A 26,423-nucleotide genomic window follows, 5' to 3' on the forward strand; every position below is an offset into this window, starting at 1 on the left:
GAGGGATTTCATGGATGTCGCGCTGCCGAAAGTATGTGCTTTCAAGCAACAGAGAGACACACATATGTCGTCAAGCTCAATAAAGGACCAGCAAAGAGAGCTTCAAGAGGACTGAGTATGACACCTCACTCGACGGCCCCATATTCTTCAAGCAAGGATGGAAGAAGTTCCTCACAAGAACATGGCTTGGAGTCAGCACAGATGTACTACTTACATTCAAGACCATCCCCATAACGGAGTCAATTGCAAGAAACCACCACATTTGCAGTTAGGTTTGCAGGAAACCACCAACTCGTTAATCCATCGCAAAAAACACCGAAAAATTTGTTAAATCGTTGCAAAAAGCACTGATCGGGTGATTTAGCCCATTTGATCACTTTCTGACAAGTAAGACAGGATAGTAACAAGCCGACTTGGCAAAGAATTGACACAAACACTCCTGGAATCCAAAACAAAAAGCAATCAACCCCCCTATGGACAACTACCAGGGAGCTCCTCCATGCCGCGCACTCTCTCTTCATCCCCTTCTTGTTGCTGCTCGCCGCAGTTCGTCGCCTCCCGCCCGACCTGCAGCGCCTCCGCCCTTGCCTCCCTTGCAGCCCCATCGGACGACCACCTCCGCCACTTGCCTCAAGACGTCCGCCGTCCTATACGACCACAACCCGGTTTGCCAACCACCATGGCCGCCTGCGCCGGTGACCCTGCCTGCAGCCTCCCATGGCGCCCCTCGCTGGAGGTCAACGACAAGCTCACGGGGCGTGCTGCTTCTCGTCCTTGCCCAGGAGCGACGACGTCCGCTCCATGGACTGGCCGCAGAGGTCGGGCAGCCGAGGCCACTCGGATCCTGGCGGCGCACGCAATCGTAAGGTAGGAGAAGGGCGTGGCGGCTCAGGGCGTCCGGTTCATCGCGCATGAGGAGGAACTGCTGCGGTAAAAAGCCTGCTGGCAGAGGGACGACACCTCGCCGGAGGTCAGGGGCGCGAGCTCTACCGGAGGTCCTGGCCGGCATCGTGGACGACGCATGGCGTGGAGGAGGAGAAAAGGCGTGGCTGGCGGTGGGCTTTCGGCCGCGGCGACAGGAGCCGGTGGGGGCGGCGCGGTCGGGTGCAAGGGGTGGCGGCTGTAGCCTCCTCCCGATCGGATCCAGAGAAGGGGATCAAGAGCAGGGGGTTGATTGCTTTCTATTTTTGGATCCAGAGGTGTGTATGTAATTATTTTGCCAACTCAGCTCCTTACAAATTGGCCCTACCTGTCAAAAAGTGATTAAATGGGCCAAATCATCCGATCAGTGCTTTTTGCAACGAGTTAACAGATTTTCCAGTGTTTTTTGCAACGGATTAGCGAGTTGGTGGTTTCCTGCAAACTTAGCCGCAAATGTGGTGATTTCTTGCAATTGACTCCCCATGACGAGCTGGCAATGATACTCGTCCTTCATGTTTTCTGAGAGGTTGAAGATGATGTTCGACAAGTTTTGGGCATTGATGAGTTTTTCTAGTCACTCTTCATGTCCTCTGAGAGGTTGAAGATGATGTTCGACGAGCTCTGGTGGTTTTTCTAATCGTTTCTTAGGTTTTTGTAACTGAAGACATTGCATGTGTGTGCATGCTTGCACATGACTAGAAGCCGCTGGAAGCATTTTATAATTTTCTGTCAACCTTAGTAATGATTATCAGTGTTGAAGTTGTTAGTGTTCTTTTTCTTATTATTTTCTTGGTTCTCTGTTTTAGGCTGCTGTGCCTAGCTATTAGTTGCCCCTATAGCTTGAGTGTTCTTCTACAACAAATCTGAGGAGGTTTTGTTCTCTTCTATATATTGTTGGTTCTTTAGACAATTTGTAATATCTCTCATTTGAGTGTTTGTGTGCAGGAGATAATCCGCCTTTCACTGGTTAGTGTTCAGTTCATTGACACACTTTTCAAGGGAGCAGAAGGTACCTAATTCACTTATTTTTGGACATACTTCCATTTTTGAAGGGCTCAAGGAAAAGTTTGTTTTACTTAAAAAAATTGTGTTAAACAATAGAGGGAGATGAAATTACACTATTTCTTTCTTCAGTTTCCTAGAAGAAAATCATCTACTGTAGTTACCAGGCTTGTATCCATCATTACTCATGTGTCTGCTTTTGTGTGGCTTGTAGCAACTTGAACCTCCTTTTACTTTAAGAATATTCAGTTTATTACCAGTTTGACAGTGGTCTTCAGTTTGTTTTAGCAGGAACTGGTGCAGAGTTTCATGGGAAGTTTTTCCTTGTTGTTTTTGTTACTGTGCTGGGTGCTAACGGGTTCGCAAGCCGCGCGTTAGGGGCAGGCTTTGGCTGGTGTAAAAACAATCCTTTCAGGCTTCATTCGGTTTGGAGGATTTTCATAGAAAAAATATAGAAACAAATATTCTAGAGGAAATTTTTCTATAGATGCATTCGGTTTGTAGGAAAGGCGTACGGGAATATCGTAGGAATACTACTCATTTTCTGTGTTTTTGGAGGAAACTAGACATCCACTCAAAACTCATTTTACGCGTAGGAACGAGGCAAATCAATTCCTTAAGATGGCAAGTGCCATCCTATTAAATTCCTATACTAGTCATAATTCCTAGGTTTTAGTTTCCTCCAAACCGAATGAGCCCTGCAAAAGGGGAGAGGGGATTCGACCTGAATCAAAATGAAAGAAAACCATCTTTTCTCAGGCTGAACCGGGATTGAAAAATACTTACAAGACACGTGTCAAAATTGGACTGGACAAAAAAGGCAACCTAAACCAAATCGAAAAGCAGATGTCTGGAAAATAGACACTCCCAAAATATATCATTGAGTTATTTTTTATCCAAAGTTTTTCTACATGGTCCGTTATATGCACCACAAAAAAATTTCATGACTGTCATTTCATGGGTTGAGAGTTTGCCGAAGTCCACTTTGAACATACCTTCCGTGAGGCCAATTCCGTTGCACATGAGTCGGCAAATATGGCTAAAACTATGTGCTCAACTGGTTGGTTAGATTCCCCACCCCCTAGCATTGTACCTCTCTTTATTAAGGATGTAAATTTGATTGGTAATGAATAAAAAGGTATTTTAGTCGTGAGAAGAAATGTTATCATAAAATATCTTAGCTAATTACTGGACTGTTGATTACCGCAATAGCTATTGATAAGTTGCCTGTTTTTAAAATTTAGGCCACTCAATTCGAGAGAGTAGGAGATGCACTGAGACTGAAGACAGTGGCCCTACAGTGAGGCCTCGAACATGAGCGACCCGGAGCCTGTGACAACACGACAATGGTGTCGTGTGTGGAGAGGAGGTAGAGGTTGACGGTTCAGGTACGGGTGGGGTTGCCATCATTAGAGAAGAACACGAGCTGAAGAGATTTAAAGGGACAACCAGGGTGGATGCACGGCGGCGGGCGGAGGCCAGTGGAGGGCGAGGCGGCAGGCGGCTCGGACGGCGGTAGATCTGACGGATACAAGACAAGATCAACCATTTGATTTAGATCCAGACTCAAAATTGACTTGCTCCAAATGTTTTCTCAAGCAACTTCTGGATAGTCGGTCCCTAAGATTATATTAATCTTGGATTTGTCAGCCTAGTTCTAAGTTACCCCATATACACTAAGGGTGATCAAGCCATAGAATTTTCATTTGAATTTAGTTATTCTTAAAAATATGTTTTCCTATAATATAGTATAGTTTAGAGGAAAATATCAGGGTGTCCATGCAATTGTTGATAAGACGGTCTTTTATTCTGAACTGACACAATACTCGTGCGTTGCTACGGAACCATAGAAAGATGATGAGATACTACTAGCCCGGAGATCATTAAAAGATGATGGTGCCTTACTACTACTGCATAGTTTATGATTAAAAAGAGGGTGTAAAATAACGAAATTTCATGTTGTACCTTGATGATTTTTAAGTCACCATTGTAGGTCCTTTTGCAAGTTTTACAGTGAGATAACATTTTAATTTTAAAACATAGGAGAATGGGCATGAGTAATTTAAATGCACAAGATCGTGGATTCGGTAGAAGGACAACGTCTATGACCACATTAAATTTGCAATGCGTTCGATGTCTTATGCTATGCTATAGAACTGGAAGAGTTGGGCGGGCAAAGAAATTAAACTCAAATGATTTTGAATTGGAGTTCTATGCGTTTATAATATGTGTTTTTATGAGAGTATTGTTCTCGTATTACAAATATAAGATTTTGAACCAGATGTATATAGACATGTGTTTGTGTGTTTGTTCACTCATTTCAGTCCCGAAGTAGTACATATTGAAATATCAAAACATCTTATATTTGTGAGCGGAGGGAGTAATAAATGTGTTGCATCCTCCTAGAATTACGGTGAAAAAAATGAAAAAAATAGAACCTACCTAGGAAATTATTGTCTAGAAACTTGGTTTCGAAAATTCGAGGATGAGAGAGAGGGAGACAGAGAGAGAGAGTTTTCTTTGATCTACTTTATAAGAGGTGGTCGGTGAACCGGGGTCAGCGTGGTGGGGTGTGCATCGGCGTCGTAGGCCACATCAACGTCTGTGTCAGTCCGCGGTGTCAGGGTTGACGGTGGTCGGTGTGGGGGTCGTCGTCAGGAAGGGATTAGGAACGATGGACTCCGTGTCGAGTTGGTTGGGCCTGGGCATTGCGGGAGCTTTGTGGCAGCCATTGCATGGAGTGCTCAAATCATAACGAGATTATGTGATGGACTAAACACTTGAACTTTCCTCGCCTTTAGATTTTGAATATTCACGGCGGCACACCGAGTTGACAAACAAGGCCCGCTGCCAGAAAGCAGGCCCGCCAAGAGGTGGAGTTAATTGCATAAAACAACTACTTTGGAGGCTAGTTTTGCAGGAAACATGGATCTACGGGTTTGTGTCCAAAACCACTGATTGCAGCTATTTGTTCTTTTGCAAAAAGCGCTGACCAACGGCTTAGGACGTTTTAAGCATGCATAAAAACTTTTTTTTGAAAAACTATTGATCATGTATAAGAAAAATATTAATCATATATTTTAAAAATGTTAACCATGTACAATGTTTTTCCTGATATATACTGAAAAGGTACAATATGTACGAAAAAATCATCAAACCCAGGAATTTGAAAAAAATGTTAATAATTTGTATAAAAATAGTGTTAAATGTGTACGAAAGTTGTTCCTGATGTATACGAAATATTTAGAACATGCATTAAATTTTTTGAACATAAAAACATCAAAATTTAAAAATATTGATCATGTAAAAAATGTTAATAATGTATTTTAGAAATGTTAAATATGTATTAAAAAATGTTCCTGATACATACCGAAAATGTACAATATGAATGGACATCAAAATTATTATTTTTAAAATGCTAATTATGTTTTAGAAAATGTTAAACTTGTATAAAAAATATTCCTGATGTATACCTAAAATGTATAAACATACATAAAAATGTAGACATATGTCGAATAAAAGGAAAATAAATAAAGAAAAACGACAAAGACAAAAAAACGAAAGAAAGAAACAAAAGAAACACCTTAGAAACGAAGAAAAACATGAACCTGAAGAAAACCGTAAAAATCCATGATGAAATGAAGAAAAACAAAAAAAAATCGAAGTAAAACAAAGAAAATTGACGAAAACAAAGAAATAAAAAATAAAGGAAAAATAATAGAAAAGAAAAACCAATAACAATGGAGAAAGGAACAAAAGAAAGGCCGAAGAAGAAAGAAAGGAAAGAAAATACCAGAATAAGACAAAGAAAATGGTGAAAAAACAAAAAACTATGAAGAAAAAAAAACCCGAAAGAAAAGCGCGAGCAAAACGCAGCGCTACCAAACAGGTTGGCCAAATACTGAAGAGAACACGAGAAAGCTTCAGGCGAGACAGACCCTAGCGAAAATGCATCTTGTGTATAGGGCGTGTAGCATTGTGCTAAAGTCCGGTTCTCGTTCGGCCCATGGGCCATGGTTTCGGCCGGCGGCCGGTGACTATGAACCGGCGGTTTCGGTCCACGCCCGCCGCCCGTACACTGCATGCACCGCATCAATCCGTCACGCTGAATGCTTTGGAACAGTCAACACAGCTACTGGCACCGTTACTTCATAACCGCCGCACTCTGTAAAATACCCAACAAAACTGGCACATACTCTCAAAATAGATGACCCAACCAAAGTTAATACAAAGAAGGAGTAATAAGCAAGATAGAGGCCGAAACTCAAATAGCAATTCACCAGACATGGTTCCGATCAATTGACTGACATTCATACGCATGCCAAAATAAGTTGAACTTCATACGAGCATCCTGCATCCAGTATCATTATTTTGATTCCCATCAGAACTGTCAAGCTAAGCCAAGTGTACTCAGGACCCGGCATATTAGACGTAGGATTTGTGGGAACTGGCTCAACCCTCTAGGGGTGGCCTATCACATATATTTATAATGATACACGATATACATATTACACAGTTGGGCTATGTTATAAAGTCTAACACCCTTCCTCAATCTCAACTCACTCCTGATGCATCTAGGAGGTTGAGATTGCGCCTACAGACCTCAAACATGGGAGAAGGTAGAGGCTTGGTGAAGACGTCAGCAAGTTGATCCTTTGAGGAGATAAACTTGATCTGTAGTAGCTTCTGTGCAACACGTTCCCTCACAAAATGATAGTCAATCTCAATGTGCTTGGTTCGTGCATGGAACACCGGGTTTGTCGAAAGAAACGTAGCACCGATGATGTCACACCAAAGAACTGGAGGATGTGACTGGGAGATTCCCAGCTCTCGAAGCAAAGACTCAATCCAGATAAGCTCAGCACTCGCATTGGCAACTGCTTTGTACTTAGCCTCTGTGCTGCTGCGAGAAACAGTGGCTTGCTTGCGCGCACTCCAGGCGATCAAATTAGGACCCAGAAATACAGCATGTCCCCCCGTGGATCGCCTGTCATCTGGACACCCAGCCCAATCAGCATCTGAGAATGCAGAGAGAACAGTAGAAGAACTAGGTCGCAGATGAAGACCATAGGAGACAGTGAGACGCACATAACAAAGAATGCGCTTCACAGCAGACCAGTGCACATCTGTAGGAGCATGAAGATACTGACATACCCTGTTAACCGCAAATGAAAGATCAGGACGGGTGATAGTCAGATACTGCAAGCCACCAACAATACTCCGATACTCCGTAGTATCCGTAGAAGAAAGAGGAGAACCAGCAGTGGCCGAGAGCTTATCCGTAGAGGACATGGGCGAGGGTGACGGCTTACACTTGAGCATACCAGCATGGCGCAAGAGATCAAGGGAGTACTTTTTCTGGTGAGAGCCAAGCTGCCCACGAGACTTGATGTTGCAACTCATGCCAGAAAGAAGTGTAGCTGTCCCAAGTCCTTTAACCCGCAAAATCTCTGCAAGAGCAGTCACAAGAGCATCAGCAGCCATGACAGAAGAACTGACCAGAATAATATCGTCCACGTACACAAGCAAATACACAGTCAGACTGGGGCGCTGAAATAAGAACAGCGAACTGTCAGCTGTCGACGGAACGAATCCATGAGTACGAAGAGCCGAAGCAAGACGAGCATGCCAGGCACGAGGTGCCTGTTTCAGTCCGTAGAGCGCCTTCGTCAGACGACAGAGATGATGAGGCTGATCTGGATCAACAAACCCTGGTGGCTGCCGCATGTAAACCTCCTCTTCAAGCAACCCATGGAGAAAAGCATTCTGCACATCAAGCTGTCGAAGAGACCAACCACGAGAGACTGCAAGAGACAAAAGAAGCCGGATGGTAGTAGGTTTAACAACCGGGCTGAATGTGTCCTCATAGTCCAGACCTTGTCGCTGCTTAAACCCTCTAGCCACGAGACGCGCCTTGTAGCGCTCAATAGACCCGTCCGCATGTCTCTGACTTTGAAAACCCACTTCAAATCAATAACGTTGACACGAGGCGGAGGAGGAACAAATGTCCATGTCTCATTATGAAGAAGAGCGTTGTACTCTTGCTCCATAGCTGCCCGCCAGTGAGGAATACTCATAGCAACCTCATAGTGGCGTGGTTCATCAGTGGGATCTGCAACAGAATGAGCAAGACAGGCAGCCAAATATGTGACAGTACCATCATGCGCTGCTTGGGTTTGACAATACCGCTGCGGCTGCGAGTATGCGGGCGTTGCGGTGCAACGGGAACGGGAGCCGGCGGCGCCAACATGGGAGAGGATGACGACAGAGCAGGCGACGGGAGCCCAGGCGAGGGCTCAGGCAAGTCGACTGTAGGCCCAGCCGACCCATGAGAAAGGGGCGGAAGGGACATACGAGTGGTCGACGAAGGCGACGACGGAGGCGAGTCCAGGCGTGGAGGCGGGGACGGAGACCGCTCGAGCCGCCCAGGGGAGAGCGGCGGGGTCGTGGGCCGTGCCTCAACTGTCGTGGACCGTGCCTCGGATGACACCAGCCCAGTGTCGGAGACCAGCGCCGGTCCAGTTGCATGGACGGGCACGGCGCCAGAGACGGGGTCGGCGACGGGTGCATGCACGTGCACTGACCGGTCAACATGCGCGACAGGAGTTGTATCCGAAAGAAGTTCCAGGCGAGCACCACGTCCAACACCTGCACCATGGTTAGGTAACAACACAGGCGAATATGCAACATCTTCAAATTGGCCAAGCATAAGAGGAGATGAATGCATAGATGGTGGTGTGGAAGGTTGCTGCGGCATGAAGGAAAAGGGGAAGATGTTCTCATCAAAGACAACATCACGAGATATATAGACACGATTTGTTGGCACATAAAGGCACTTGTAGCCTTTATGAAGAGAGCTATAACCTAGAAACACACATTTCTTAGACCGAAATTCAAGCTTTCTAGAATTATAGGGACGAAGATGAGGCCAACAAGCACACCCGAACACCTTAAAGAAGGTATAATCAGGAATTTCATGTAAAAGGAGCTCAATAGGAGTTTTCATATTAATGATATGCGTAGGTAGACGGTTAATGAGAAAACATGCTGTAGCAAAGGCATCACTCCAAAAACGAAAAGGTACAGACACATGAGCCAGGAGTGTGAGTCCGGTCTCAACTATATGTCGATGCTTGCGCTCAACAGCGCCGTTCTGCTGATGTGTATGAGGACATGATAAACGATGAGAGATCCCAAGCTTATTAAAGAAAGCATTGAGGTTGCGATATTCGCCCCCCCCAATCAGACTGAACATGAATAATCTTATGCTTGAGAAGACGTTCTACATGCACTTGAAACTGAATGAATATATCAAACACATCAGATTTGCGCTTAAGAAGATAAAGCCAGGTAAAGCGACTATAGGCATCAATAAAGCTAACATAATAGTTGTGACCACTCACAGAAGTTTGAGCGGGACAACACAAGTTCAAGAGGACTCGTTACTTGACGAGTAGAAGAAACAAATAGTAACTGATGACTTTTGCCTTGTTGACAGGCATCACACACGAACATCTCCTTATTACTAGACTCAATAGGCAGCTCATGACGGTGAAGTATATGACGAACTATGGGAGTGGCAGGGTGACCAAGGCGAGAGTGCCACTGGGACGGCGACACACGAACACCACTGAAGACGCGCGGGGCGGATGAATCCTCCAAGCGGTATAAGCCATGGCTGAGACGACCACTAAGCAGAATTTCCCGGGTGGCTCGATCCTTAACAAAAAGATCAAACGGGTGAAATTCACATAGGACATTGTTATCAAGAGTGAGTTTTGGAACAGATAACAGATTAAGAGTCACCGAGGGGACCCGTAAAATATTACGAAGATGAAGCTGCCTAGATGGATGACTAGTTAAGAGAGATGCTTGACCAACGTGAGAGATGGGCATACCTACATAGTTGGCGGTGTGAACCTTGTCGGGACCGTAATATGGCTGATGGGTGGACAGCTTGGTGAGCTCGTTCGTCATATGATTCGTGGCGCCAGTGTCCATATACCACGCAGGATCAATCGGATATGATGGTGTATAGCCGGGGTCGACGCGTGTATCCTTGCTCTTGGCGGCAACATGAGCAGCAGGAGGGCCAGAGTCCGCCATGGCAAACTATCGCTCATTACCTTTTCCATCGTTGCCAATACCCAGGAAGCTCCGCTGAAACCTCTTGTGGCACCTGGAGGCGACATGCCTCTCACGCCCGCAAAGCTGACAGCATACAGGGCCTCCGCCCGAGGGTGGCGCTGGCGGGTTGGTGACGCAGGCAGGCGGCGAAGACGCAGGGGAGCGCTGGCCACGCGAGGCCCAGAAGGTCGCGGGCTGGTCGGCGATGGAGTTGGTGGAGCGGCGAGCTTCGATGCGTTGCTCGGTGAAGAGCAGCCGGGAGAAGAGCTCGTGCGGCGGAAGTGGCGGCTTGGCGTTGTGGACGGCCTCGGCAAGGTTGTCGTAGTCAGCATCAAGGCCCTTAATCACATAGCTGGCGAACTCCTCATCACTCAATGGTCGACCGATAGAGGTCAATGTATCCGCCAGGACCTTGAGTTTGTTGAAGTATGTTGTGGCCGAGGAGTCCAGTTTCTTGACATCATCAAGCTTGCTGCGAAGAGCCATCGCGTGAGCAGTGGAGGTCTGGGCAAACGCATGTTCCAGAGTCGTCCACACATCCAAGGAGGAGGCAGCAAAGAGACAAAGGCCAGCGACCCCGTCTCCAAGGGAACCCTGGATGGCGGAGAGGATCGCTTGGTCCTGCTGCACCCACAAACGGTGCGCCGGGTTGATGGCCGGGCCGTGGACGGTGTGAAGGACCTGCGGTGGACACGGCAGAGAGCTGTCGACATAGCCAAGGAGGGAGCGGCTGCGGAGCAGCGGTAGAACCTTGGCGCGCCAAAACAGGTAGTTGTCCGGCGTGAGACGAGTCGTGATGAGGTTGTCGAAGTGGAACGGCCCGGAGTTCAGGGCAGTGTCGGTGGCAGCTACCGCGGAGACCGCCGGGGCTGGGGGTGTCACACCCGCACGCTGATCGTCAGAGCCCCCCGAGGCCGCCGGCATGATGGCGAGTGTCGGGGACGAGCCAGCGGTAGCCGCCGGTGGCGCGAACATCGCGGCGGGGGAGGCCGCCACGGTCGATGGCACAGGAGACGGCGGGATCGGGGCGGAAAACAGCGAACCCACCGCCGCGGTGCCGAAGAAGTGCGGCGTCGGCGAGGCACCAGTGCGGGCAGGAAGATTCAGCAGGGCGGCCAGCGTTGCGGGTATGGTCCCGGAGCTGGCAGAGTTAGAGGCGGAAGCAGTCATTGCAGCGGCGGCCCTAGGGTTTGGGGCGCGGCGGCGGCGGCGGCTGAGACGGAGGTGGAGTAGGTCCTAGGTTTATGCTGATACCATATTAGACGTAAGATTTGTGGGAACTGGCTCAACCCTTTAAGAATGACCTATCACATATATATTTATAATGATACACAATATACATATTACACAATTAAGCTACGTTACAAAGTCTAACACGGCATTAATCAGCAGCTTTGCGCGGGCCTCCGGCCGACATCACGGCGGAGACCTGCAGCACCGACATGTCGCCAGGCGCTTCGTGCACGGACCTGACGAAGAAGGCGGCTTGCCAGAAGCCGGGGCCGGAGCCCATGGGCAGGAACCTCGCTCGCCCCTCGTCACCGAGCCCGAGCCCGGGCATGACGATCTTCACCATGCCGTCGGCCCCGGCCCCGGAGCGGGAGGCCGGGAACAGGGTGGACGCCACCGCGGAGCCGCCTGGCGGGAGGCTACGCAGCCTGGCGCCGTCGTAGTCGGTGAGGACGTGGAGCGAGAGGCGGCGCCGTATCGCCGCGCGTGGCATGCGACGCGCCCTGAGCGGAGCCATGCCGGCGTTGTCGACGGCGAGGACCGTGATGGGGGCGTTGCGCCGGTTGATGTCGTGCGCGAGGCCGGTGGACGCCAGCAGGCTGGTGAACTCGCCGAGGTCCGGGCGCGCCGCGAGGATGGCGGTGATGTTGTGGGCGGCGCCGTGGCACGCCGCCAGGGGCACGGACAGGCCGAACAGGAGGAGCAGGGCGGACGAACACTTGGCGGTGAGGAATGCCATTGTGTACTGCACTACTGCACTTCTGGTGTATGAAAGAGGCGAGCGAGGATCTGAACCGTACCCCTGCTTTTATAGCAAATGGTGGTGGCTTAGCTTGACACACGAGTCCAGTACAAGCTAGTAGTTGCTACTTGGTGTGGAAATTAGTCACCGCTCAGGCTTAGGCTAGTCACAGTGGGAGTAACTCCAATAAAATTTTGCTTATATGACAAGTAGTTAATGAGAGATGGTAACATAATATGTTATTATAACATAGCGTTTTTCAAGATAAGATGAGTCTACAAGTTAATAAATAAAGCCATTTATGATATTATTATTATGTTATTTTGCATTATGAATGTAGTAACTTAGACTAATGTCATGTATATGATACTAGTCTAAGTTACTCCCCACTATGACCAGTCTTTTAGTGTCGTGTTTACTTAGTGCGAATCATGGGTCGCTTGGCGCTTCGACTTTCGTACCGATAATAGAAGCGGATCATATGGATTGGAGGGAAAGCACGCTCATTTAGGGCGACATATGATGTGATGTAGAACCACAACATAGTAGCAAAGGGATCAAATTTAGAAATTTAAATCTGTTCCAAACTTAACTTGAAAATAAAGTATTTTCAAGTTAAGTTTGAAACAGACCTACAGGTACGGTCAGACAACAATGTCCCATTAAGCATGCACTGTGATCTATCAAGGGATGGCCTCATGACCGAGGAAGTGAGGTGAGTTTCATCTACTCCCTTCGTTCTAAATTACTCGCCGCAGAAATAGATGTATCTAGAACTAAAATATATCTAGATACATTCATACATGCGACAAGTAATTTGAAACGAAAGGAATAGCTGAACTGGATTTCTTGGCGGTACACCGGCCTTTCAGCAGGTGTACCCAGTAGGAATATGAATGATCCATGTCGTCATGTGCAATTGGAACCAGGCAATGCCGAGAGAACGAAGCAACCAGACCGACCATATGGCAGGCAGACCTCCGAGTCTCCGAGGAATGCTATTACGTGCATGTTCGGTTCAAGGTCTGTTCTAAACATTGTTGGACACTCTGAGTCTCTCACTGCACACAGGACCCGCACACTATCCGCGTTTAGGTATTCTTCGGGGGAAAAAAGAACTTGAACGAGCACCACTACTCCACTAGCTACACGTACCAAAATGGACTAGGCAACTTCCGGATACTAACATAGTAGTAGTGCTATATCTTTAGTCCACCACCTAGTGTCTAGCTATTTTCATCTCAGAGCAGTTAGGTTCAACCCTCAAAAGTAATAACATAAAAAGAACAGTCAGTTTCGGGAGCTTTTCCATCGCAGTGATAGCAATTTATTCAAGATCGACCATTACATGGCAGGCAAACCTCAAGAGATCATGGACATATCGAGGTCGTCGATGGTACAAAACCTCACACACGTCACAACCTCCGGGCCCAGTTTCTATGCAGTGTACGTCACAAGATTTGTGAAACATTCTTAAATTTTGACCACGACATGTTGATGTCATATGAAGTCATCATGCCTTCGTGTTTCAAGACTTTATTTTCATTTATTGGAATTAAAAAACCAATTAACTCCATGTTTAGTGTCGAATCTTGGCACCCAGATGTCTGCAATTCCTTTTTTTTCATGGATAAGGCCTAAACATAAACTAAAGAACATAAACAGTAATTTCAATTTTTCTAACCTTTTCATGCACTTGTAGTTCAAAATTTTATTTATATTGATAAAATGCCTAGAAATGCAATAAACAACTTAAATATAACAAACGAATCGCGAAAAATGACAAAATTTGACATGGAACATGCATGTAATGGTGTATGTTCAGTGTAGAAAACATTTCAAGCTCAACCGATGAAGCAGTGGTCGCTTTGTCTTCAAACCTGACCAGTGGATCCCTCTTGAAACCTAGATTCTTCATCGGAGAGTGCCCAGTTTCTAAGCATTGTACGTCACAAGAATTGTGAAACCTTCTGAATTTTCACCACAACATGTCAATGCCATATGAGGGCACCATGACAATTTTCATGTTTTCCAAGCTTTGTTTGCATTTTTGGGAATTAAAAGGCCAATAAATTCCAGGTTCGGCGTTGAGCCTTGGCAACCAGATGTTAGGAGTTTCTTCCCTTTTCTTGGATAAGGCCAAAATATGGCCTAAAGAACACAAATATTATTTTTCAACCCAATTTTGCCATTTGTTTCATGCACTTGCGGTTCAAATTTGAATTATATGTAGTAAATGCATGAAAAGTACAATAAGTGATTTACTTATAGCAAAGGAACTTCTTAAAATTCCAAATCTTGACATAGACATTCTAATGGTGTATCTTGAGTGTACAAAAAAAATCAAGGTTAACTGATGAAGCAACCACCACTTTTTCTTCAAACCTGAGCCCCTGTCTCTCGAAACCTGGATTCTTACCTGGAGATGGCCCTATTCCTAAGTAGTATACATCACAACTTCTGGGAAGCTTCTAATTTTTTGCCACAATATGTTGAAGCAATATAAGGGCATCATGCAAAGTTTCATGTTTTCAGATTTTGTTTGCATTTTCCATAATGAAAGAACTAATAAACTCCATGTTCACGGTCGAGTCTTGGCACCCCAATGTTTGAAATTTGTTCCATTTTCTTGGATATGGCCCATACATAGACTAAAGAAAACAAATATGATTTTTCAACTCAACTTTGCCATTTTTTCATCCACTTACAGTTCAAATTTGAATTATATTCGCTAAATGCCTAAAAATGCACTAGATGACTACATAAGGGAATTGAGAGGGGGGGGGGAGAAAATAAAAGAACACTGCAAAAAAAGAAGATGGCATAAAATGTAGAAGAGTAAACTCATAAGGTACGAAAGAAATTAAACAAAAGAATGGAGTACAAAAAGGAAAGGAACAAAAGTGGTTGCCAGTGCCACGTGGCAGGAATTCCACAAATCATGTGTTTACCGAGGGACACGTGGCAAGAGCTCAGTAAGCATGTGTTTGTCGAGTGCCACATGTCAGGAGTCGGAACACGTGTGATTCGCCGAGTGTCGTCCTTTTGCTTGGTGTTTTCTTTGACAAAGGTCATGTTTACCTAGTACCCCAATGGTATGCATTCAGCAAACAACCTAATAGTGGGATAGTTTTAGAATCCACTTGACACTGTTGCAATTGTTCTAAAGACATGTTTCCATCCCACAATAAAACCATTTCATAGATGTTATAGTCCCTAGTCACCACCTTCAAATATTATGAGCAGTCATACAACCGAATGCAAAGAAGATTCACCCTATGGTGAAGTATATATTCACCCTTTGCAATTTGAATGTATAGAATGTCCAAATCCTACATCATCGGAACACACTCAAAATTATATTTACAAAACTATAGCTATTTTCAGCCCGTGACACATTAATTACTACTCACCATGTCTGTTGGTGATGATGACTCGATGATACTCGGATTTATGTCGAAATATCCTGGTTGGCTGGGCATAGGTAATATTATGTTACCATTATTTAACATCATGTTAATTTCACGCATTGTTGGTCGGTCATCTGCACTTTCTTGAACACACAAAAGTGCAATTTGTGTGCACCTAATCATCTCCACCTTTTGGTACTCCTCACTCAATGATGGATCGATGAGCTCTTTGCATTTTTCATCTCTCCATAGTAGCCAAGCCTGAAAGTAAATTTTATTTAGGGGCGATAGGGAGCATTACGATTCTAAGCAACCAAGTTAAAAAAACTGTTGAAGATGTTAGATGTTTACTCACATATCTCCTGAGATCATATGATCTTCCATTTATTTTGTAGGACCCAAAAGCTACCTTTCCGCTTATGATCTCCAACAGCAATATTCCAAAGCTAAAAATGTCTGATTTTGTGGAATAAATTTTTTGGGAGAAATATTCTGGTGCCATGTAACCACTACAAATATGCCACAATTAAGAAAATATTAGGCTCATACAGTTCCTGCAACAGTCAAGTTTGATAATTGGAAAGCACCTATTTGTCATAGACATAGTTTTGCAGCCATGATCAATTATACAACAACAAAAACCATTCTTTAGAGTCAATCAACAACAAAGATGTTGTGGATATTAAATATTTACTTATGATATTATAATATCTTCACATGGTTATTAATTGTAGCATTCCATGAATATGCATGTTTAGTGTAAAACATATTCAACCACTTCAATATGATTGCATCTGCATGATAGTACATCATATATATAGCAGCACAAATGTAGGACTGCAGTAGTACATCCTTTAATAAGCTAGCGAAAGAGAAGAATTTTAGAAAGAGTGGTGTCTCCATTGTAGCATCATTTTGGTGGAAGTAACATCATTTTCTTTTGAATTATTATATAATTGAGAATACTTACATTGTGCCAACCACAGTCGTGGTATTGGATTCTACTATGTTGGAAGGGCATACTCTTGCAATGCCAAAATCAGATATCTTTGGGTTCATTTCACTGTCCAGAAGAATGTTACTCGGTTTCAAGTCTCTATGGACAACACATAAATGTGATTGTTCATGAATGTAGAGAAGTCCTTGAGCTATCCCTTCTATTATTCGGGCACGAACATGCCAACTGAATTTTCCGCTCGATCCTGAGTAGACACACCATACAAATATCATGGTTAAGTTCTTGAAACTTAAACAATTAAACATGCATGAGTACCTAGTGAAGTAAACATCTATACCAATAATAAATGAGTCCAAGCTTCTCTCGGGCATGTACTCATATACAAGCATCCTTTCATTGCCTTCAATACAACACCCAAGAAGCCTCACTAGATTTATATGCTGAAGCTTAGCTATCAGCCTAATTTCATTCTTGAACTCAACTAGACCTTGGACAGAATTTAGCTTCAGTCTTTTGACAGCTATCTGTTCTCCATTAGGTAATTTTCCCTGAAATAAGGCTGTTGTTAAATATTGTACTCTTTTTTTGCCAATGCTTGGTAAAACAAAATCATAATGTTTCTGAAAATGATATCTACTTGTCTCTATTTTGGGAGTGTTAATACCATAAAATGTTAGTAATGTGAGTCCCTAACATATGCGTCACTGCATGTATTATCACGGACTCCAAATTATCTATTAATTTGCATTATTGCTCTAATGAATCGTAAAAATCTGCATAGTGAGAGTACCATAGAAAGTATCATGCATGTGAGCTAGACAATTTTGATGAGGTGAAATAGAATTAAATTAAAAAAGGGCCGAGTATCATATTATGATACTATATCATAATAAATGTTATGCTACTATGTGTCATACATGTCAATGAATGCAATCATCTAAAATACTAACATAGTATAATATTATACACTACGGAGGTAGTATCATACACTTTTTTTTATGCTAGATAGTATCATACATTAGTATAATATGCATGATACCAATGTATGATACTCCCCACTATGAAGTAGCCTTAAACTAAAATTTCAACAAGTGTGTTGCCTTCTGCAACTAAAGAGAATGCAATTTACTACACTAGTAGCACTGATGTGGACGCTATAGTTGACATTTAGTTTTTGGAGCTTGTTTATTGAATGGAATAATAATATACTCCATCCTCCAAAATATAAGTCTTTCTAGAGATTTTAAAACGGACTACATACGGATCAAAATGAGTCGGTGAATCTATACTCCAAAATATGTCTATATACATTGGTTGTTAGAATCAGTAGAAAGACTTATATTTAGAAACACAGGGAGTAGACAACTTCCTATTCAAAATACTTGCCTCAAAGACTGGACCAAATCCACCTTCTCCTACTCTTTTTGAGAAGTTCTCCGTAGCATCATTTACCTCAGCAAATGTATATAATGAAAATCCCGAGTTACTTTCGCTCATGATCTCTTTCTCCCATAATGCGAGCTCCCTCTGCAACTCCGATTCTGTTCTCGCAGAAGTGAAAGAAAATCAGGATTATAAGCTTATGCACGAACAGACCTGTCATGATTCGGGGATGGGTTTGTTAATTTACCTCTAATTCGTTTGAGAACTAAAAGAAGACACAAGATAAGCAGTACAACGAAGGGCACTGCTCCAATTATGATGATCTTGTTCACCGTACTCATCCTCCCTAGTATAATAAACAGTATCAGCAGCATCCTTTCACTGCCCCTAATGATAGCACCCATGTACGTATAATTGTACATACCTCTAGGCTTATGGAGCTCGAGCGTGCTGCTCGTTTCCTCGAAGAAGAGCACCCTCTCGTACCGCAAGCTACACCGCACTCCAACGAGCCTCCCCCCATACTGGCTGGTTGGGACCTTGTCGTGCATGGACGACGTCTGCAGCTTGCTGCGGGTGTCGTTGAGGCAGCTCCAGCACTCGGCCTCCGTGAGGTCGGGCGTGCACTGCGCCAGCACGTACTCCATGTCCGCGGCCTCTGCTCTGCCTCTCACCCACACCTTGCCGGTCCCGTACCGCTTAGCCGTCGCCGCCGCGTGCTTGATAGTCTCGCTCATCAGCTCCTCCACCCTCTCCGCGAGCAGCTGGGCGGCGTCCCAGCCAGACTCGCCGGAGTCGCTCCACCCGGAGCATCTCGGCTGCTCCGTGAGGGCGGAGAGGAAATCCTCGCCGGAGAAGCGGAGCGTGTAGTTGTCGTAGTAAACGGTCGCGTCCCTTCTGGACGGACAGTACAGCTCGGCGGCGTCGCTGAAGGCGGCGGCGAGGCTGCCGGTGCAGTTGGGCCCGGCGTAGTCGCCTCGGCACAGCGCCAGGCCGTAGACGGCGTCGGGTGCCACGCCGATACTCGCCTTGGCGAAGCCGCCGTTAGCGCCGGCCCCGGCGACGAGCGCCGCACCGAGGGTCTCCAGGTTGGACCTGTACGTGCTGTTGGGCTCGTACAGGCCGCCGGTGCAGACCGTGCACTTGTGGAACGGTTCCACTGATCCCTCCGGTGACGCGGACACGGCCGACTGGTCTCTGCCGGAAGTTAGTAGCGTAACGAGGAGGAGGAGGAAGAGCATGATGTGGTTGCGCACCATTTGCTCGGTAATTCGACAGTTGACGAGTAACTCTTCCAAGTCTACTAGAGCAGCCGATTTATTCAGCTGCCATTTTGACAGCCATATGCGTCGACTTTCTGGCATGCATGCGCTTTGCAGCTCGCTGTAAACTGACTGGATCAAATGTACTGTGGAATAATTGGGTTGTTTGCAGGTAAATGTGTGTTAATTAACTGCAAGTAGGAGCATCATGAATGACTCGATCAAACATGTTCCCTGACACTGAGCCAACCATAGCCGTATGTTAAGATACCGGAAGAGCAATCCCCGCGACATTTCCACTAAAATATGTACATAACTAAACCTAATAGGACACAGTCATTACCGATTACTTTCGGAGACGGCGTATTTTTCGAACGAGGTCCTCAAATATCCGTACCAACATGCGCAAAGAAAGACAGCAAACTACGTGAATAAATCATCAAATAGTTGCACAGTTTGCTGTTACAAATTCATTCAGACTGAGATGTAATAACAAGCAGGCCACTGACCACAATGCATGGGAACCTTCTAGGGTGTTCTTAACCCGGTTTTTAGTGTAACGGGAACCTTCTAGGAGGTTGCTTAACCGGGTTTTTTCCCGGTTTCTTTATTTTTATTTTTTGATTCTTTTTGTCTTTTCATTTATTTTTTACAAAAATACGAAAAATTCAAAAATAGTTTGGTGTATTAAAATTTTGTTTTTTAAAACGTGTTAAAAATACTAATTTTAGAAATTGTTTGTGTTTTTTTAAGTACAGATTTCGAAAAATTGTTCAGTATTTGGAAAACATGTTAATTATTTGAATTTTTTTGGAACTATAAAAATGTCCACAATTTTTAAAATTATTCTCCGTATTTGGGAAAAATGTTCGGAATCAAATATAGGTTGTTTTTAAAAAATCTCACATTTTTAGAAACATTTCGGCATTTTTAAAAAGTTCACTTCTCTGAAGGTTTTTCCCCTAAAAATGAAGGACAAAATTAAAAAAAGGAACTATTATGGTGCCAGGCTGGTACAATAAGAAACTGCTACAGTATGACACCGCTACATTAAGTCGCTCGTGGCAGATTGCTACATGGGTCGGTCCAGTTGGAAGTTGTCCGTGCGTTGGGGTCACTATTTGTGCAGCAAGCGGCAAGTAAGAGCTCCCTTGGATGGGGGCCGGGCCGGCTTGGGCAGCGCAGAGACTAATAATCTTATTTTACCGTTTTCAAGTCTACATGTGCATATGAGTTTTTCTCTGAACCTTTTGATTTTCGTATGTTTGAGAGCTATATAGTTATAACATAAAATATAAACATTAATTACAAATTTAAAAATAAATAATAACACAAATTGTTATTGCCTCTAGGGCAATTCCAACATATTTTCCGGCCCAAGTACTTTCAACATCACGACATCCATTCCTTTTGGATGGGTGACTGAAGAGAGTTTCTGAAACTCATGAAGCTAATCAAGTTTGTGCATTTGTAAAAGTGGCGGTGTCACTACTCCCATATTACCGCGGTTTCTGTACCGAAGCCTCGGCAGGATTTCACGACGCAAAGATTGATAACATGGAGATGTTTCTTAGAAATTTCAATGTAGTTCTCAATTATAGATGTTACTTTTTAGTTTGTTGGATGTATGATCCGAAGCATTGTAATAGTGACGTTTGTCAAGTTTGAATAAAGTTATAGGACATTCTAAGAGAAGTAGTGCTACCAAATCTTGAAGGCAGAGTAGCCGAAACAGGCAATCCTGAATTGAAATGTTAAAGCAGTTTATGAAACAACAATGCACACACATTTCTAAGTCTATGATATCATCACGACTCAGAGGTTAAGTTCGACTCGACATAAAAGCCTCAAATGTAATCGACCGACAACTTCTACTACGCCCATCAAAGGTTTGCAGCATTCCATCTTAGTCAGAGAGCCAAACCATTATCTCTGACACCGCCAGCTTGTATATGTCGTCACATGCCACAGTATCTCCGAACTGGTTGCTCATTCCATTTATCTGTTTGCAAAAAAAAAACACCTAATGTCAAAGGATGCTCCTGTGAAATAGCTACAATTTATTAATTGATTTGTTTTGTCAAGAATTTATCCTGCCATTCCCCAAAAAATATGAAATAATGACATTGCACCAAATATAGGAACGTGTGCACACGGAAGTACCGACACTAAATGCAATGATGTATTTTTTTGGGGTTGGATAAGTGATGTATTTCGGTTAGAGTGGCTAATTAGGGCAGGAACGACCTGTGCTTTTCATCCTGTTAGCGTGATAGAAGCAACGGGCTTTTATTCCTAGCCCATTTGTTAGGCACGGCTTACGTTTCTGCTTGATGGAGTCAGAGGGGATAACTACGTAGTGGGTGTGGATAGCTAGAGTGCGAATGATCCATGCTGTACACATAAACCCTTGTGTATATACCTTCCGTCGTTCTTGGCTATCACTACTGGAATCGCAGAATTTTCCGAGAGGGACTCGGCAAAGCCTAGAAACAACTTATTCACGTCCTTATTCTTAGCCCCCCTTTTTACATTGTAAGCTTAATTGTTCCCCTTCCATATGTGCATCACTAATAACTAAACCATGCTGCGATGTAATTCAAAAATGAAAGGAAACACAACTAAAGTTCTAAAAAGTTTTCCTAAAAAAAGATCTAAGAAGTTAACATCTAGCTAGATTTGCTTTCATAGATATTATTCCAAAATATATGATTACCACATTCATCTTGGCAAGTTACTATTCTAAATTTAGTATTTTTACTTTACATAAGATCAATGCTTCAATCTGACAGGAATCACCTCTTGTTCTGAATTTTAGAATGAATTCAAAGACATTAGTTTAAGTATAACATCCAAATACTATTCTACAAAAAGAGGTACATGAAGTAAAAAAATTACCATATTAAGCGTTCACAAGCTTAAGAAAATTGTATTAAAATTACCACTCTTGAACCCCTAAGTTATTGTCCGTGTTTCGATAAATTATGAACGCAGTCTAGATTTTTTTTACACCTTTACATCTTACATTGTAGGTTTAGTGTATTCCGTTTTTCCATGTAAACCCAAGCAGAACGTATTAGGGCACCTTATCCTATGTTGTCCCAAGAAAGTTCGCTACGACCGCTCTCTCCCACAACCCAGTTCCAGGCACTAGTTTTGGCGACGAGTGTGGTGAGTTGGGCCATTTTCAAATGGAAGTGATTGTGGATTTATGGAGGCATTGACCCAAGTTAGGTTTAGCTAGTTTCATGTGGACACAATATTTAAAGGCTAGAAGAAGACAAGGGCGAAGAAGGTGAACATAAACCATATGACTATAATGAGTTCATTTATAGTGTTGGTTGAAGGGAAAAGGCATTATGCTACCCTTTCTATGAAAATGGGTGGTTATGGCAATGGTTGATCTTTGGGAAAAATAAGGCCAAAAAAGGAGGGGGGAAACCAGGAGATGTGAAGAACTGCTACAGAATTAATCATGGATTAATGTTAATATAGAAACACAATACCAGTGATAGAAATAAAGGATGTGTGTGTTGGATACAATGTTTTCGCAATCTCCCACATGCACAATGATGGTAATAATGTTTCAAAAGAAAAGAAAAAGGTAGCATGATAATTAAACATCTACCTTTTATTCGTGTGTACTCGCTAAATGTCTGCACTTGCCAGATCGATTCTTAAGATATAGTATGTCCGCATAGAAACAAAAGGCAAGAATGATCACCCAACATCCCTCATAGTCTTTTCCATCTAATGGTCATGTGCATTTAGACAATGATTTTCGTATATGTAAAATGGACACATTTAGTGCTTCTAGGAAATGAACTTATATCTACTTGGGAGGTTTTGCTGCAACTAGAGCAGCCTCAAGTTTATAGTGTGTCCAACTAGAAATTAGAAAATCTATGAAGAGGATGTCATCCTAGTATATTGAACAGGCAAACACCATGTTACTATTTGATTGGAGGTTGTAAACTTGATGGAGCAAGGCAGCAGTAGAAGGACAGAACGAAGCAAGATAAGGAGGAACACTCAGATGAGAACTAGGATGCATGAAGAAGTACTCCCTCCGTTCCAAGGGAGGGAGTAACAGTTAAGGTTGACAAGGTGATTTGGAGATTGTGTTCCTATGAGGTGGCTCATGAGTTATATGTAAGCGCAAAAACAAGTTACATGCAATTGCACGCGTTTGGGTTCTCCCACTTTACCGAACAACCGTTTCGACGTTAGGGGATACTACGGTTTCTGATATGACGCATGTGTATCCTATGCAGATCTGATCCTGCCACTTAACTTACTGAGCAGTTTCGAGAATGTAATATTGTAGTATGTTTCTAATCCGCAGATATACACTACTAACTCCGTATCAAACTAGCCTACAAAAACATCTTATATTTTGATACAGAGGTAGTATCAAATAAGACCGACAAATTATAGTGTGGTAAAAATATGACCCTCCTGCAGGGAGGATATACCCCCCTGCAAAGATATGCACCACCACAACAAGATAGCACATGTTCCCCTTTCCCCTCATGTTCATAATGTGAATTTAGTTGTTTTCGGCCTCAATCATATTATGACTACTAGTAGTAATCTTGCACCTATGTATAAGCCTGGCAAACCGTCATCCCTGACCAAAACAGCAGAAGCTAGCTAGATCGAGAGCATGGGTTTACTTACACGAGCTTGGATGGTGTACATGCACTGGGAACGGTCAGACGAGATCCCCGTCGTGACCACGTCGATGCCGTGCTTCTCCAGCACGGCCGTCACCATGGTGAGCACTCCCGGACGCCGCGCCACGGACATGTGGATGTACGCGTAGTTGCCGGACAGGCTCAGGACGACGTTCGGCCCTGACCACGTCTGTAGCGGCACCGGTGCCGGCGCCGCGGTCACCGCGCCCAGAGCCATGGATGGCGCTTGCGCCGCCCCAGTCTGCCAGATCCCACCACCCGACAGCCCAGTCACCGGCGTCGCCATGCCCATAGGCATGGCCGCTGCCACTGAGGAGGAGACCCCGCCATTGGCTGCGGCGGCGAGCTTGCCTCCTGCTGCGAAATCCCTCTCTAGCTTTTGCTTCTCCAGCTCGCTCACCGTCCCCTCCAGGCTCTTGATGTAGTGTATGGCTTCCATCACTATGCTCGACTTGTCAACCTGAAACACCAAAACACTAAGCGAGTGACGATCTGACGATCGACTAGCCCTATAATATACGACCCTAGCTAGGTATCTGCTGATCTCATCACCTTGTCGGGGAGGGTGGGGAGGAGGCCGTGCAGCTTGGTGAACATCTCGCTCATCCGCCTCCGCCTCTCGCGCTCCGTGATGATGTGCAGTTCTCTGTCGCCGCGGCGGCCGCCTGATCTGCCATCCCTGCGAGCAGCTACCACCGGCGCTGTCATGATCTTACCCTTAGATCTACAACCCTCCTCTTGTTCTTCAACCTTGGGGACGCCCTTCCCCTTGTCAATAGCGCCGCCGAGGACCATCCGGCTGCTGGCCTTGGATCCCTTGCTGCCCTTGCCGGAGCTCATGGAGTCGGAGCTGGTCGCCGGTGGAGCGTTGTCTTTCGCCATGGCACAAAACTTAAACACAAAGCAAGGTGTGTGGAATTTGGATGTGGAGAGAAGGCGTTTTCTGCTCGCTTCAAGGAAGGATGCGCAAAGCTTTTGCGTCTTCTCAAAATATGTCACGGGGTTTCGTGTTTTTCAGGATGTACAAAATTAATTGCCATGATATTGTGCTAAAATTCTCTTTCTATCTCTAGCTATCTCCAAACAGTTGCTGCCAAAAATGTGTAATGTCTCGTAGCTAGCTTGCTCATTCTAACACTACTGGCACATCCATTGAATTTACGGCCTGCTCATTTATTTCAGTAAAATTGGAAGGAAAGCAAACAAACTTTTCTGCATGACGATCTTTATTCTGATTGGCCAGTCAGTTGATCTGATCAACACAATTATGAACCATTTAGTACTACTCCGTAAATCCATATACTAGCATTTTACTAAAAATATTGTAATATTGCCGAGTATTTAACTAGTACTAATAGTCACACGGTTTTGAACTGGTCCGTGCAGGGCGGTCGCACACAGTAACTCCATTTTCCGGGAAAGTAGAAATAACGGAACCAAACATTTCTTTTGCCCACGTTTTGAGCAACATACGCAACTGCAAGAACACAAATTCTGTTCACTGCTAACACAAAGCAGCATGTTAAGCATGTATGGCATCCAACTATTTGATCACCTTTTTGTAGGCATCTCACCAAACACTTAACGTATTTCACCGGGTAATCCAAAAGGCTATCACATTTCCATTTGACCTGGAGTATAATTGATAAAAAGCTAGCTTGTACGTACATAGCACAAGCTAGCAAGGATTACATATGAAGTGTTGGCAAAAACACGAAAGCTTATCACCAAATTTATGGAGTTAGCCAAATAGCTAGCCAGCCAGCCAAGTGTGCATCGGCCGTATAAAAGGCTGCTTTTGAACGAAAGCATAGCTAGCTAGCTGTTGTTGGCATTGTTGGCTGGAGAATGCAGCAACACAAGCTGTGGTTTGTCGTAGTCTGTTGATTCATCCTTGAATCAATGGAGGGTAGATAGATAGTTTCTATAGAACGGTCAGAGCACTAGTAGAAAACAGGGCTTTGGTTCAGGCCTGACCAGCCCATTAGTCCCGGTTCAGTCACGAACTGGGACCCATGGGGTCATACGTCCTGGTTTGTGAGCCCAGGGGGTTGGCCGGCCTCGTGGGACATTGGTCCCGGTTTGTCTGGACCCATTTGTCCCGGTTTTAACACGACCCGGGACAAACCGAGACTAATGGGCCTCGCTCCTGGCCCACATCAATTGGTCCCGGTTCGTGGCTGGAACCAGGACCAAAGGATGGCCTTTAGTCCCGGTTCCAGCCACGAATTGGGACCAATGAGGTGGCTATATATATCCCTCGCCCATGAGTAGAGCACTCCATTGCTCTATTTTTTCTGGCCGGCGAGGGGAGGGCTTTGTGGTGCCCTAGCTCACCTCCTATGCACATGAGGTGTTCGATGAAATGCCCGAGCCACACTACTTAAGCTTTCTCCTCTCCAAACTCGACCTCCAAGCTTCATTTTCCTCAAGATTTGTCTAGGTTTAGCGGTCCGTCACGTCCCGTCCCCGTCTTCATCGCCGTCGATCGCTCGCGCCGATCTCGTCACCGGCACCACCGTGGTGAGCCTGTTGTTCTTATCTTCTTTGTAAAAGAAAAAACTTCTTACTTGTATGATTAGATAGATACTTGTCTAATTTTCTTACTTTTATTATTGTTTGTTATTATATAGTGCGATGGTTTTGGTATCCGCCCCCGTCGGCCCTCGTCCTGTCTATGATTCGGATGTG

At 44.6% G+C, this 26,423-nt stretch overlaps 3 protein-coding genes and 1 pseudogene across 4 annotated transcripts; 1 reads left to right on the plus strand and 3 right to left on the minus strand.

Moving 5' to 3' along the window:
• The first annotated feature begins 271 nt into the window (after window positions 1-271).
• Window positions 272-3,792, plus strand: LOC125517296. Of its 2 annotated transcripts, none has more exons than XR_007287538.1 (3): window positions 272-1,792; window positions 1,867-1,930; window positions 3,168-3,792. XR_007287538.1 is itself a non-coding variant. In XM_048682487.1 (3 exons), the coding sequence occupies exons 1-3, from the start codon at window positions 912-914 to the stop codon at window positions 3,239-3,241; spliced, it is 426 nt and encodes a 141-aa protein (XP_048538444.1). In that variant the 5' UTR covers window positions 274-911; the 3' UTR covers window positions 3,242-3,781. The 2 variants fall into 2 exon arrangements, 1 of the variants encoding a protein (XP_048538444.1); XM_048682487.1 differs by having other exon boundaries at window positions 274-1,199; window positions 3,168-3,781.
• Window positions 3,793-11,357: 7,565 nt separating this feature from the next.
• Window positions 11,358-12,043, minus strand: LOC125517394 (fasciclin-like arabinogalactan protein 1). Its single transcript, XM_048682587.1, has one exon. It carries the CDS (start codon window positions 12,017-12,019, stop codon window positions 11,432-11,434), a length of 588 nt encoding a protein of 195 aa, XP_048538544.1. The 5' UTR covers window positions 12,020-12,043; the 3' UTR covers window positions 11,358-11,431.
• Window positions 12,044-15,281: 3,238 nt separating this feature from the next.
• LOC125515496 (cysteine-rich receptor-like protein kinase 10) lies at window positions 15,282-16,934 on the minus strand. Its single transcript, XM_048680981.1, has 4 exons — window positions 16,728-16,934; window positions 16,403-16,634; window positions 15,788-15,941; window positions 15,282-15,693 (listed from the first exon to the last, which is right to left on the minus strand). The coding sequence occupies exons 1-4, from the start codon at window positions 16,777-16,779 to the stop codon at window positions 15,421-15,423; spliced, it is 711 nt and encodes a 236-aa protein (XP_048536938.1). The 5' UTR covers window positions 16,780-16,934; the 3' UTR covers window positions 15,282-15,420.
• Window positions 16,935-17,694: 760 nt separating this feature from the next.
• Window positions 17,695-24,729, minus strand: LOC125515497 (annotated as a pseudogene).
• Between the last annotated feature and the right edge of the window lie 1,694 nt (window positions 24,730-26,423).

Source organism: Triticum urartu, chromosome 6 (genome assembly GCF_003073215.2).
Source record: "Triticum urartu cultivar G1812 chromosome 6, Tu2.1, whole genome shotgun sequence".
Lineage (NCBI taxonomy): Eukaryota > Viridiplantae > Streptophyta > Magnoliopsida > Poales > Poaceae > Triticum > Triticum urartu.

What these genes read in the sequence shown, in the direction of transcription:
- LOC125517296 (XM_048682487.1), top strand. Translation starts at nt 912, where the DNA reads ATGAGGAGGAACTGCTGCGGTAAAAAGCCTGCTGGCAGAGGGACGACA. An exon ending in TTCTATTTTTGGATCCAGAG is followed by an intron (nt 1,200 to 1,866) that starts GTGTGTATGTAA and finishes GTTTGTGTGCAG; the next exon opens with GAGATAATCCGCCTTTCACT. An exon ending in ACTTTTCAAGGGAGCAGAAG is followed by an intron (nt 1,931 to 3,167) that starts GTACCTAATTCA and finishes TTTAAAATTTAG; the next exon opens with GCCACTCAATTCGAGAGAGT.
- LOC125517394 (XM_048682587.1), bottom strand. Translation starts at nt 12,019, where the DNA reads ATGGCATTCCTCACCGCCAAGTGTTCGTCCGCCCTGCTCCTCCTGTTC.
- LOC125515496 (XM_048680981.1), bottom strand. Translation starts at nt 16,779, where the DNA reads ATGCTTGTATATGAGTACATGCCCGAGAGAAGCTTGGACTCATTTATT. An exon ending in CTTGGACTCATTTATTATTG is followed by an intron (nt 16,635 to 16,727) that starts GTATAGATGTTT and finishes GTGTCTACTCAG; the next exon opens with GATCGAGCGGAAAATTCAGT. An exon ending in CATATGATCTCAGGAGATAT is followed by an intron (nt 15,694 to 15,787) that starts GTGAGTAAACAT and finishes ATTTACTTTCAG; the next exon opens with GCTTGGCTACTATGGAGAGA.